The sequence below is a fragment of the Molossus molossus genome, unplaced genomic scaffold (assembly GCF_014108415.1).
Source record: "Molossus molossus isolate mMolMol1 unplaced genomic scaffold, mMolMol1.p scaffold_m16_p_1, whole genome shotgun sequence".
Classification (NCBI taxonomy): Eukaryota; Metazoa; Chordata; class Mammalia; order Chiroptera; family Molossidae; genus Molossus; species Molossus molossus.
This window is the reverse complement of record NW_023425344.1, coordinates 65629765-65642389: the sequence shown is the minus strand read 5'-3', so window position 1 is coordinate 65642389 and position 12625 is coordinate 65629765. Positions and strand designations below refer to the sequence as shown.

General features: G+C 43.7%; 1 protein-coding gene across 1 annotated transcript; it reads left to right on the top strand.

Annotated features, from left to right (window-relative positions):
- Positions 1-511: 511 nt before the first annotated feature.
- On the top strand, positions 512-3493 carry CUNH4orf36 (chromosome unknown C4orf36 homolog). Its single transcript, XM_036253005.1, has 3 exons — positions 512-573; positions 2967-3124; positions 3360-3493. The coding sequence occupies exons 1-3, from the start codon at positions 512-514 to the stop codon at positions 3491-3493; spliced, it is 354 nt and encodes a 117-aa protein (XP_036108898.1).
- Positions 3494-12625: the final 9132 nt, after the last annotated feature.

The window sequence follows — 12625 nt, the reverse complement described above, 5'->3', positions numbered from 1 at the left end:
CATTTTATCCTTGCACGACAAGAAGTGATAAAATGAGTTCCTGGAAAATCAAGGAGAACGCAGTTCTACCTTAGAAGTTCAACTTCACTGAACATTTTATTAGGGATGTTCTGGCATTCTAGAAATGCTTAAAAAAATTATTTGAACATTAAAAAATATTCACGTGAAAGCCATTCAGCTGTGGCCGGTGTGGCTAAGTGGGTTGGGCATCAGCAGGTGCACAGAAAAGTTGCCGGGTCCATTCGGCCTCAGGGCGCATGCCCAGGTTGCGGGCTCAGTCCCGGGCAGGGGGCGTGCAGGAGGCGGCCGAGGGATGCTTCACTCTCACATCAGTGTTTCTCTCTCTTTACCTTTCCAGTCCTCTCTTTCTAAAAATCAATAAAAAATCTTAAGAAAGAAAGAAAACTATTCATTAGGTGTGTTGCAATCATTTCAGGCAAAGTGGACAGAGTATCGGAGTCATTATTACAAAAAGCACCTGTGTTGGGAAATTAGGCTGTAATAATTCACCATGGCTTATGGCTTGCCAAGAAAGAACACAGTGAAAAACATTCTGCGGGGCAGTTATAACGTGTAAGTACTTTTACTAGAGTAAGCATTGACTTGGGCTGGGGAGTGTCCTTGCTAAAATAAAAATACTGGACACCCTAATGTTCCCTTATGAGATAGATACTAGACTGTACGAGGCATTTTCGGTGTCTGGATACTTTCATTTTTTTTAAAAGGCAACTGCTTTTACAGGAATTTATAAATGATCTCACTTGATCTTTATAACAAGAACACTATCAAATGAGAAAACCGAGGTTCAGAAAAATGGTTTGCTCAAAGACAGTCATAGTAAAGGGACAGAAGGGTTAGAAGTCTCCTTTCTCTAAAGCAACACTTTCTGCTATTGCCCACCACCTTAGAGTCCCTCTGTAGACAGTGCAAAGCTGTCTGAAAACGCCATGACACCAGGTGTATCTTAACAAGAGCACCAAATTAGCTGGTCCGAAGGGTCACTTTTTCATCCTGTATACTTCGGGAGGCAAAGCCAAATAATCTCTGCAAAATAATCTCTATCATTCTCACAAGAAAGTATTTTATATCACACTATTTATAAGAGCAGCTAAATTAAGGGGAACAGAATGGTAGTAGCACTTGGTGGAGTTCATTTGCTAAGGCAACTCCGCACCTTGGCCTTTTTTGGTTAAGTGTTTTTATTTTTTATTTTTTAAAATATTTTTATTTTTTACTTTATTGATTTTAAGTGAGAGAAAGGGAGATGGAGAGAGAGAGAAACATCGATGAGAGAGAGCATTGATTGGCCGCCTCCTGCATGCCCCCCACTGGGGTTTGGGCCCACAACCTGGGCATGTGTCCTGACCAGGAATTGAACCGGCAACCTCTTGGTGCATGGGTCGACACTCAACCACTGAGCCACACCAGCAGGGCTGGTTAAGTGTTTTTAGACGATTATTTAAAAAAACAACAATATAAAAACTTACAGCAAAGAAGCATTTGAAAGGAAAATAAAAATGCTATTTCTCATATCCCCATTCCCACTCCACATCCCAGTCCCACTCAGGGGTAAAAGGTTTTATAATTTTCTAGAGTTTATCTCTTATACAAGATGCACATACACATATACACACATGTTTTTACACATGGGATTTATCTCTTATACAAGAAGCACATACACATATACACACATATTTTTACACATGGGATTATATTGAACTTTGCTCCCTACCCCACTATACCTTGTAAAGCCTAGTGATTAAGAGCACAGATTCTAAAGTCTGACTTTCCTTGTTCAAATTCCAACTCATGAGCAATAGCCTTGTGACCTCTGTTCTTGTTTCTTCATCTGTAAAACGATGGTAATAATAGCACCTGCCCACTTAATAGGATTACTGTGATAATTAAATGAGTTCATATGTGTAAACTGATTTAAACAATGCCTAGCATGTAGTAAGTGCTAGATACATATTAGCTGATTTATTGCTCATTTTTCCAAATCAACATATAAGGACAAACTTTATTCTTTCATTACGTGTATACCACATTTCATGTTTGTTAACCACGCTCTCTGATAGGGCTTTTTTTGGGGGTGGGGTGGGGGAGGGACAAATGCTTCAGTGAGCAATTTGTAAATATCTTAGTGCGCTTGTTCAAATGCATCTATAATAATTGTAGACGTCAAGTCACTCCTTAAAGTTGGATGGTAAAGTAGCAAGGAAGCTGGAGGGGAAACCAAAGGGTGGCAGGTGTGCAACACCCTCACTCTTCCCCAGTCTTCCCCCTTCCTCACACACAGGATCGCACGCTGACTGTAGATGGGAAGCATCTCATGGCTGGTAGCTGATATTTTACATTTCCTAATTAGAATGCATAAAGCAATTCATTGAAAGTTCACAGTGATTATTCTAAGTACTGTAGTTCAGGATTTCATCTCCTCAAGTTTTCTAAGGGTTCTCTTAGTACTAGTGCTTCTAAATAAGTGGACCTAGGCTAAGTACCAGCTCTGATTCTTAATTAATTAACTGGTGAGTCTCAATTTCCTTGTCTGCCTATATAGTAGCTGTAAGGATTAGAATAAGATCACACACTCAAGGCACCCTGCTCAGCGCGTGACTATTTCCTTTGTTCCTGTGACCATATTTCTGATCAGCCATAAAAGACTACATCCTTCTAAAAGACATGGGAAGATTGGATTGACTCCAGGGAGACTGTCTTGTGAATAAAAATTCCTGTCATTAGAGTTTATGGTAACTTTTCAATATATCTTTACCTTAGTGCATAATAAGGCTCCTTCTCCTGGCTAGATTTGCAACTCTGGAAAATCCTGAATCCAACCCCCTCCCCCTGTAAACCAAGATGTGTAGTGAAAAACAGAACTGAGAATTAATTAGATGTCTTCTGTGTATCCCATAGCAGATGCTTAATAAATATTTGTTGAGTGAATTAATGAATTTTTGCTCCAGACAGCAACCTTGGGATCTAGCACTGCTTACAGAGAGCTGGTATACAAAACTAGCCAGGATCAAGTTTCCTTTCTTAGAAGAAATTACATTTGGTGGTCCTGTATACCTCAAAAAGTGTAATAAAATGAATAATGATGGTCTGCTCCCTTCTGCAGAAGGTATGTTCCATAAGAACTACTTTTTAATAAATTGCAAATGTTATGTCTTTTACTTATTATCAGATAAATGTTTAAATATGTTCATTTGCATCCGTACTCCCTATATGTGTAGCCTCTTCTTCTTGTTTAGTATTCAAGAATGTGAATTTTGCTGTGTGATAAATATTCACTTTTGACTAAATTATACCTGGTGAAACATGTCAGTTTGGATTGCTTCGTGTATTTTATTTTTTAGACGTCAAACTTGAAAGGGAATATGAACTGAAGCGCCTGAATAACCTGAAATGTCAGGAAAATGCAGCTGAGGAAATTCAGTTTGCCCTAAGGGAAAAGCAAGGTGGTCTGAGAAGACCTCTTCCACCTAAGTGACACTCGCTTCGTATCACTCTGTCCTCTGTGCTTCCTGCTCTGAAGGGGACGAAGGGCGCATCCTCCCACCGTGGGAAGTTCCGTGCAGGCATCTGAATGCCGCTGTGGATGGGCCAGCTCTGGTGGGTTAGGGAGCAGCTCTGACGTCTAGGTCCCTGTCACCCACGCGTTCCATTGTATCGCAAGCAACAGCACGGTAAGTAGATGGAAAAAATGCATCTGGAATGGAGTCATTTGTCCTGTGCATTTTGATTCTTGTAAATTTGCACCAAGGGAAGAGCAAACTCCTTGTCAGAGACATTATTTTGAAGAATTAAAAATTTGCATCTATGAGCCCTGGCCGGCTTGGCTGAGCGGTTGGAGTATTGGCCTGCGGACCAGAGGGTCCTGGGTTCGGTTCCCGCTAGGGGCACGTACCAAAAAAAAAAAAATTAAAATTTGTATCTATGAGATCCTAAGGAGGCACTGAAAAGAAGGAGAGAGGAAAATTATTTTTTATTTTTAATTTAATTTTTTTTCCCCAAATCTTTATTGTTGGATGTAAAATGTATTACAGATGTTCCACATTTTTCCCCCATTGACCCCCTCCTCCCCACTCCCACCCTCCCCCCACCTTTTCCCACACTATTGTCTGTGTCCATTGGTTATGCATATAAGTTCTTTGGTTTATTTCTTCCCACCCCCCCAACCCCTTTCCCTTTGAGGTTTGTCAGTCTAGCAATGAATTTGTGCTTCTTAATCCCTTCACCTTTTTCACCTATTCCCCCAACCCCCCTCCCAACTGGCAACCAACAAAATATTTTCTGTATCTATGAGAATGTTTCTGTTCTTCCTGTTCGTTTTGTTTGTAGATTCCATTGTTGATAGATATGTATTCATTGCCATTTTGTTTGTTCATACATTTTATCTTTTTCTTCAAAAAGACCCTTCATCATTTCATATAATAACGGTTTGGTAGTGATGAACTCCTTTAACTTTTTCTTGTCTGGGAAAGTCTTTATATGGCCCTCGATTCTAAATGACAGCTTTGCAGGATAGAGTAATTTTGGTTGTAGGTTCTTGGTTTTCATCACTCTGAATATTTCTTGCCACTCCCTTCTGGCCTGCAAAGTTTCTTTTGAGAAATCAGCTGACAGCCTAATGGGTACTCCCTTGTAGGTAACTAGCTGCCTTTCTTTTGCTGCTTTTAAGATTCTCTCTTTGTCTTGAACCTTTTGCATTTTTATGATGATGTGTCTTGGTGTGTGCCTCTCGGGGTTCATCTTGTTTGGGACTCTCTGTGCTTCCTGGACTTGTATGTCTGTTTCCTTCACCAAGTTAGGAAAGTTTTCTGCCATTATTGTTTCAAACAGGTTTTCGATTTCTTGTTCTCTCTCTTCTCCTTCGGGCACCCCCAAGATGCGAATGTTGGCACGCTTGAAGTTGTCCCAGAGGCTCCTTACACTATCCTCATTTTTTTGGATTCTTTTTTCTTTTTGCTGTTCTGATTGGGGATTTTTTGCTTCCTTATATTCCAAACCAATGGTTTGCTCCTTGGATTTACGTACTCTATTATTGAAGCTGTGTAAATTATTCTTTATTTCAGTTAATGCCTCCTTTAATTCTAACTGTGTATCCATGATTTCTAACTGGTCCTTTTTTATGCTCTTGAGGCCCTCCCTAAGTTCACTGAGGTTCTCACTAAGTTCATTGAGCATCCTTATAAGCAGTATTTTGAACTCAGTATCTGTTAGGTTGCTTATCTCCCTTTTGCTTAGTTCTTTCATTGGGGTTTTGTTCTGTTCTTTCATTTGGGACCTGTTTCTTTGTCTCCTCATTTTGGCTGCCTCCCTGTGTTTGTTTCTGTGTATTACTTAATGAGAGGTATGGGGCTCGCTGAGACCCGGTGCTGCTCATTTGAAAGAATTTAGGAAAAACCTGAAGCAGGATCCAAGACCGGCCAATCCTATGGTTAAGCAAGTGGCGACGGCTTGGGTGGGCTTGAAAATTGTGTGGGGCGGGGCAGGGCCTCAGGGAGTCAGCAGGGCGGGGCTACCAGTGTGAGCCAGGTTGCTAGAGTCTCAGATATGGCTTCTGTCTGCCGCCCCCGGGAAGGGCTCACCAAAGGAACAAAGGCCTCTGACAGCACGTTTGTCCCCGAGGAAGCCCCCTCTCCAGCGCTCGCTCCAGTGCCAAACAGTTCAGTTCTTCCCTGTATGTCTCTGGTGCCCCTCGAGCTGCCTCCCCTACAAGCTTAGAGGGAGAGAGTCCGATAAGTCCGTGCGCGGGCCCTTTAAGGAGCTGCCTGGGGCTCCAGCCGCCTCAGCCTCCCTGAGCCTCAGCTCCCGCTGGTTTTTCCAGCCAGAAGTTATGGGGATTCTCTTCCTGGCACTGGAACCCTGAGCGGGGCACCTGGTGTGGGACGGGGACCCCTCAGTCCTCAGGAAGGACCTTCCCATCCGTGGGAGCCTCCTGATTTTTATCCGCCACACGTGGGTGTGGGACCAGCCCGTCTCGTGGCCGCGCCGCCGCCCCCCCTCCCCCCGCCGCCCCTCCTACCTGTCTGGATGTAGCTGCTTTTTTTTTCTTAGTTCCGTAGTTGTAGGACTTCCATTCAGCTTGATTTCAGGCGGTTTTGAATGATGGTTGTTCTGTAGTTTAGTTGTAACTTTGATGTGGTTGTGGGAGGACGCGATACCGCGTTTACCTACGCCACCATCTTGACCGGAAGTCCGAAAATTATTTTTTAAAAAAATATTTTTATTGCCGGGCTGGTGTGGCTCACCGTGTGCATGGGTCGACGCACTAAGAGGTTGCTGGTTGGATTCCCAGTCAGGGCACATGCCCAGGTTGTGGGCCCGATCCCCAGTGTGGGGCATGCAGGAGGCAGCCAATTGATGTTCTCTTTCACTGATGTTTTTATCTTTCTCCCACTCCCTTTCTCTCTAAGAAAAAATCAATAAAGAAAAGAAAATTTTAAAAATATTGTTACTGATTTTTAGAGAGAGAGAAAGGGAGAGGGAGACACAGAGAGAGAAAGAAACATTGATAAGAGATGGCAACATCAGTTGGCTGCCTCCTGCAGGCCCCCCACCCAAGATTGAGCCCACAATCCAGGCATGGTGCAAGGGACGATGCCCAAGCAACTGAGCTACGCTGGCTGGGGTGAGAAATTGTTTTAAAAATGATAAACTGAAAACCATTATTGGTTAAGAAAAATTGTAGATTTCTACTTGGTAGCTCCTCAGTTTCCAATTTTCAGCGAAACCTCCTTTATTATTCCCATGTAGTACTTTAAAGTAGCAAGTAGAACTTGTTTAGGTTTTGTGCTCTTAAAAAATTGTGTTATTTCTTCAGCCTAATTTCAGAGCGTATCTCTGGGGTGCCTTGGAGCATGTGGAAGACACATGTGAAACTGGCAGGAACACACAAAGACCTTACTATGAGGAAAACCCTTATTTGTACAGAGTAGCTGGAGAATGAGGAATGATTAACTGGAAAGTATTAGATTTGCATGAACCTATTTTCCTAGAATTTAAACTCAGTAAAGCACACTTGACTGTGAGAGCTATATTTAAGCACAATTTAGTGTTTGTTAGATGATTTAGTAGGCATTTGAGGTGCTTCTGGTGTCTTAACCTCATCACGAAAGGCATTGTGGCAGAGTGGTTAAGAGCACATGCGTTAGACCTGGCTGTCTGGTTTCTTGTGTTAGCACTTCAGGGCCTAACTCATGTGGGCACTCAATATACATTTATTGATTGTTGATTGAAAATTTCCATATGAGCCCTGGCCGGTTTGGCTCAGCAGTTAGAGCGTCGGCCTGCGGTCCAGAGAGACCCGGGTTCGGTTCCCGCTAAGGGCACGTACCTCGGTTGCAGTTTGTCCCCGGCCCTGGTTGGTCGTGCAGGTGGCAGCCACTCGATGTGTCCCTTCACGTCGATGTTTCTCTCTCTCTCTCCCTTCCTCTCTCTCCCTCCCACTCTATCTGTACAAGAAATGGAAAAATATCCTCGGGTGAGGATAAAAAAAAAAAAAAGAAAATTTCCATATGGTCAAAAGTTCAAAATAGAAAGTACACAAGGAAATGGAAGAAAGAACAGAAACAAAATGCTATCTTCTATATAAGGAAGTCAGTAGATTATGCCTAAAAATGAAAAACCAAGAAGTAGCAATGCTGAAGTGTTAGAGACCTGGAGGTGAATCACAAAACAGGTGAAAGTAGTTGCCTCTGTAGAGTGAAAATGAGTGGCGGGGGTACACAGAATTACTGCTTTTAAAAACAAATCTTCATTTTACCCTTTAATACACATTTACAAAGGATAATTTTTAAAAAGAAACAAAGTGTGCCCTGGCTGGTTTGGCTCAGCGGTTGGAGCGTCAGACTGCGGTCCAGAGAGACCCGGGTTGGGTTCCCCCTAAGGGCGCGTACCTCGGTTGCAGTTTGTCCCCAGTCCTGGTTGGGTCCTGAGGGAGGCAGCCACTCGATGTGTCCCTTTTGGGTTGATGTTTCTCTCTCTTCCTCTCTCTTCCTCCCACTCTATCTGAACAAAAAATGGAAAAATGTCCTCAGGTGAGGATAAAAAAAAAAATCAATAAAAACATATTTTTAAAAAAAGAACACACGGTTTCTGTAGGATGTCAGCTCCCAAGAGGAAGAAGGGAGGAAGGAATCAAGCCACACCTGCTCGCTTTCTCCTTGCAGACGCATCAATCAGCTCACTTCCCTTGGCGTGGAGCGAACAAGGGGGCACGAGGAGGCCAGGGGTGTAATGCTGTTGTAACACTCTTCACGTGGAAGGAATCACCCACACTAGAGAAGTGTTCCTTCTCAACACCTTCATGTGACGACACACCAGATATAAAGACCCTCTTGAGACAGAATAGGAAAAGAGATGGACTGAGTGAAGATGAAGTTCAGGAGGTAAGATTGAAGGACATTTCTTTTCATTGCCTCATCTGACTCACTCTGGACCCCTGGACTTTTGTTTGTATATTTGGACGTTTCCAACTCTGGGTGGTCTTCTGTGTGATGACATATTGAGGCCATTGTTAAATCCTTTGTGATTTTCAGGAGAGTGGCTCCCAGATATGGCAAGACCCACAACATTTCAGGTCCCCCACAATCCTGGCATAAGAAATCCTGAGAGAGCCCCACATTCCTTTAGTAAGTAGAGGGAACTAACGTGTACTGAGTGTATCCTCTGTGCCAGGGACTGCACTGTGCTTGTGCTTCCGGACACTTTTCATGTCATGGCACACGGCACACTGGAGGGAGGAGGAAGGAGGATGCTCAAGGCCAGAGGTGACTGGCCTGGGGCTCTGACCACCCCAAAGGCCGAGGGGTCACCTCCTTGGCCTATCTATCACTTGTGCATAGCACAACACTATGCCATGATGTTTGGGGGACCCCACATTACACGCCTGGGACCCTTTATCCCATTGATTCTGTCATTTATAGATAAGAGAATTGAGGCTCATAGGTTAAGAAGCTTGCTTCAGGTTACACAAGCAGAACTTGGTGTCAAACCAAGTTTCTCTTCATTTAAAGCCCACATTCTTTGCACTACACAATGCTTTCTTCTGTGGGTCCTCCTACCATTTTGTTTTGGCCCTGCATATCAGTCACTGGATAATTTCTGATTGGCAGTTCATTTACAGTCGTCCCTTGCCACTTCCGCTTCGACTTTTGCGGCCTCACTCTATCGTGGTTTTTCAAATATATTCATTAAAAAGTTGATTGAGCCCTGGCCGGTTTGGCTCAGTAGTTAGAGCATTGGCCTGTGGTCCAGAGAGACCCGGGTTTGGTTCCCGCCAAGGGCGTGTACCTCGGTTGCATTTTGTCCCCGGCCCTGGTTGGTCGTGTGGGTGGCAGCCACTCAGTGTGTCCCTTTCACATAAATGTTCCTCTCTCTCCCTTTCACTCTACCTGAACAAAAAATGAAAAAATGTCCTCGGGTGAGGATAAAAAAAAAAAATTGAGACAGTGAAAATGATACAGTGCACACTTGGTTGTCCGTATTACAATTAAAATGAAAATTACTGTACGCATGGGCCGTAGGCCTATGTCTTCGAGCACCCCCGTAAATCCTTCAAAACCAGGTGCAACCACTCGACCACACCTTGACCACACCTTGTGTGTGGGCTATAACTTCTTTCCAAAAAATCGAGTGTGGTGAAACCAAGTCAATCAGAGCGTGCTGTTCACTGATTGGCTATCCTACCCTCTTCCTATCCTGGCCACTGATTGGCTCAGCCTCATGCGAGTTCATTTCTCTCATACACGCTTCCACATCGCTACGCACCGGAAGCATCTTTGCTCTTGTGTTTGCGATTTCTGAGAACTTTTATCTAAGCCCCACGATGGCTCCTAAACATGCTGCTTCTTCCAAGCCTTCTGACAATTAAACTAAGGATGAAACTAAGCACCGGAGGAAGATGCTTACTGTCCAGGAGAAGGTGAAACTCTTGGATATGATCAAAGATGGCAAGAAAATCGTGGAGGTTGCCCGCCATTACGACTTGAATGAGTCTACCGTTCGCTCCATCTGTAAAGATGAAAAGAACATCTGTGCAACGGCTACTGTCTCTTTCAACAAGGAAACAAAGTGTATCATGACAAGTCATAATAAGTTCATAGTGAAACGGAGTCTGCCCCAGCCATTTGGATCAGTGACAGCCACAAGAAAAACATTCTGTTAGATTCAATGGTCATCTGGGGAAGGCAAGGCAGCTTTATCAGCGCTTTACGGCAGATGAACCTTAACCAGGACCCTCTTCTGCAACATTCATAGATTTCACGGAGAGCAAGGGTTGGTTCAAGAAGTTTCAGAAGAGGTATCATCTGAAGAGTGTCATTCTCCACAGAGAAGCTGCCTCTGCTGACCAGCCTGCAGCAGAGGACTATGTTCCAGAAGATCCTTGAGGAGGGCGAGTACCATCCAGAACAGGTGTTCAAGATGGATGAAACAGGACTGTTCTGGAAAAGAATGCCTTCCCGGACATTCATTTTCAAGGATGAGGCCAAGGTCCGTGGCTTCAGGGTGTATAAGGATCGAGTGACTATCGTTATGTGTGAAAATGCTGAGGGATTTCTGCTCAAGCTGCCCTTATCTACAAGGCCAAGAACCCTAGGGCCCTGAAGAATAAGAACAAGAACCTGCTGCCAGTGCATTGGATGCACAACGACAAGGGCTGGGTCACAAAGCAGCTGTCATCGGACTGGTTCCATGAGTGCTTCACCCCCCAAGTCAAGCTGTATCTTGTTGAGAAGGGACTCAAGTTTAATGACCTTCTCCTCATGGACAATGCTGGAGGTCATGCGCAAGACGTATCCTACGATGGTGTATGGATTGAGTTCCTTCCTCCCACCACCACTTTGCTGATCCAGCCCATGGATCAAGGCGTTATTCGTGCGTTGAAGTCCTTCTACACGCGAAACACCCTGCAGCACCTCATCGAAGGCATGGACCTTGAGGAGAACTTCTTGCTGAAGGAGTACTGGTGGCAGAATACCATCGCGACCTGTGTGAAGAACATTCAGGTCATGTTGAAGGACATAAATCGGAGACCGTGAAGGGCAGCTGGAAGATGTTGTGGCCTGAAATTGTCCACGACTACAGAGGATTCAGCCCAGAGGATATAAGCAACTCAGCAGTGGACAAGGCAGTTAGGCTAGCCCGGATGCTGGGAGGAGAAGGTTTCGCGGATATGACCTGTGATGACGTGGATGAGCTGCTGGAGACACATTCAGATCCCTTAACTGACTAAATCTGCGAGTGAGGAGGAGGAAAGCAGCCAGAGGTTCCTGGGGGTCAGGAGGAGGAAGTTGGCCTTACACTTAAGCATCTCTCGTAAGTCGTGAGAACTATTAAGGTAGTACAGGACATGATTGGCGAATGGGACCCACAAATGATGCGTACATTGGCGGTTTCGAGATGCACTTTATGGATCGATAGAACCCTACAAAAGCCTCCTCACGCATATGAAAAGACAGCGCCAGCAACTGCCTATCACGATGTTCTTCAGCCACGCACCCAGACACCCACACACCCACTGCCTGCTCCTAGTGCTCCTTCAGCGGAAGAAGACGACAACACACCTGCTGAAGATACTGCACCACCTGAAGACTCTCCTACTGAGGTGGTGCCTGCAGAGGAGCAGTAACCTTGCTCTCCTTTGCTGTGCAGTATATTTCTTCATCTTCATCGCTTCATATACAAGTTGCACATAGTACAAGTTGCACTATTGTCATAGGTTAGTGGTTGTGTGTAAGAACTGTGTGTGTGTGTAATTAAATGTACAATAATAATATATTTGTAATGTCTAATATGTCTTATTTTCTCTTATTTTGTCTAATATGTTGGGTAATACGAGTGTAATGGTGACTAAAGGGTGTTATTTCTTATCTAGAGGGCTCTAATAAAGTTAAAAAATACATTTAGAAGGTCATAAACGGGTTTTCTATGCTCTAACTGTGAAAATATTCGATTTATAAATAAAGAATCCTATTTCGCAGAAATTCATTTATTGGTATCGCAGTAGAGTCTGGAACAGATTAACTGCGAAAACGAGGGCCAACTGTATTTATTTATTTACTTACTTATTTACTTATTTATTTATCTTGATTGGCAGTTCATTTAGTTATAGTTCATTTCAACAAGAACTTATTTGGTTCTGATCATCTGTCAGCAGTGCTTGGTGCTGGGATCTAAAGGTGATCAATGGACCCAGTCCTATTCATTTGTTAATGATAAATCGTTGTGTTGTTTCCAGTTTTCATTATTACAGAGCTTCTGTGAACACCCTTAAACAAGTCGCTTTAAGCACATGGTGTGGGAATTTCAAGTCAGACTCTAGGCCTGGAAAAGGGATTTCTGTGTCATAGGGTACATATTTTAGTTCTACAAAATAATGCCAAATTGTTTTTCACAGTGGCTGTACCAATGTATGCTTCTTCCAGAGGTTTATGAATATATTGGACATTTGACTTTTTGTTTATATATTTATTCATTTTTGGACTGCCCAGCATCTAATCTCATTTCTGTGGTTCTGTGAGCTGAAAAGTCAGATTTTTGCTCTGCCCGATCTTCAAAGCCTGGGCATAAGTACGTGGTCAGAGCATGCCAACTGGCTGCTTCCTCCTGGGACTTT

Coding starts and splice junctions, on each gene's coding strand:
- CUNH4orf36 (XM_036253005.1), top strand. CDS start 512: ATGGCTTATGGCTTGCCAAGAAAGAACACAGTGAAAAACATTCTGCGG. Junction 574..2,966: donor CTGCGGGGCAGTTATAACGT/GTAAGTACTTTT, acceptor TTTTTGCTCCAG/ACAGCAACCTTGGGATCTAG. Junction 3,125..3,359: donor TCTGCTCCCTTCTGCAGAAG/GTATGTTCCATA, acceptor TTTATTTTTTAG/ACGTCAAACTTGAAAGGGAA.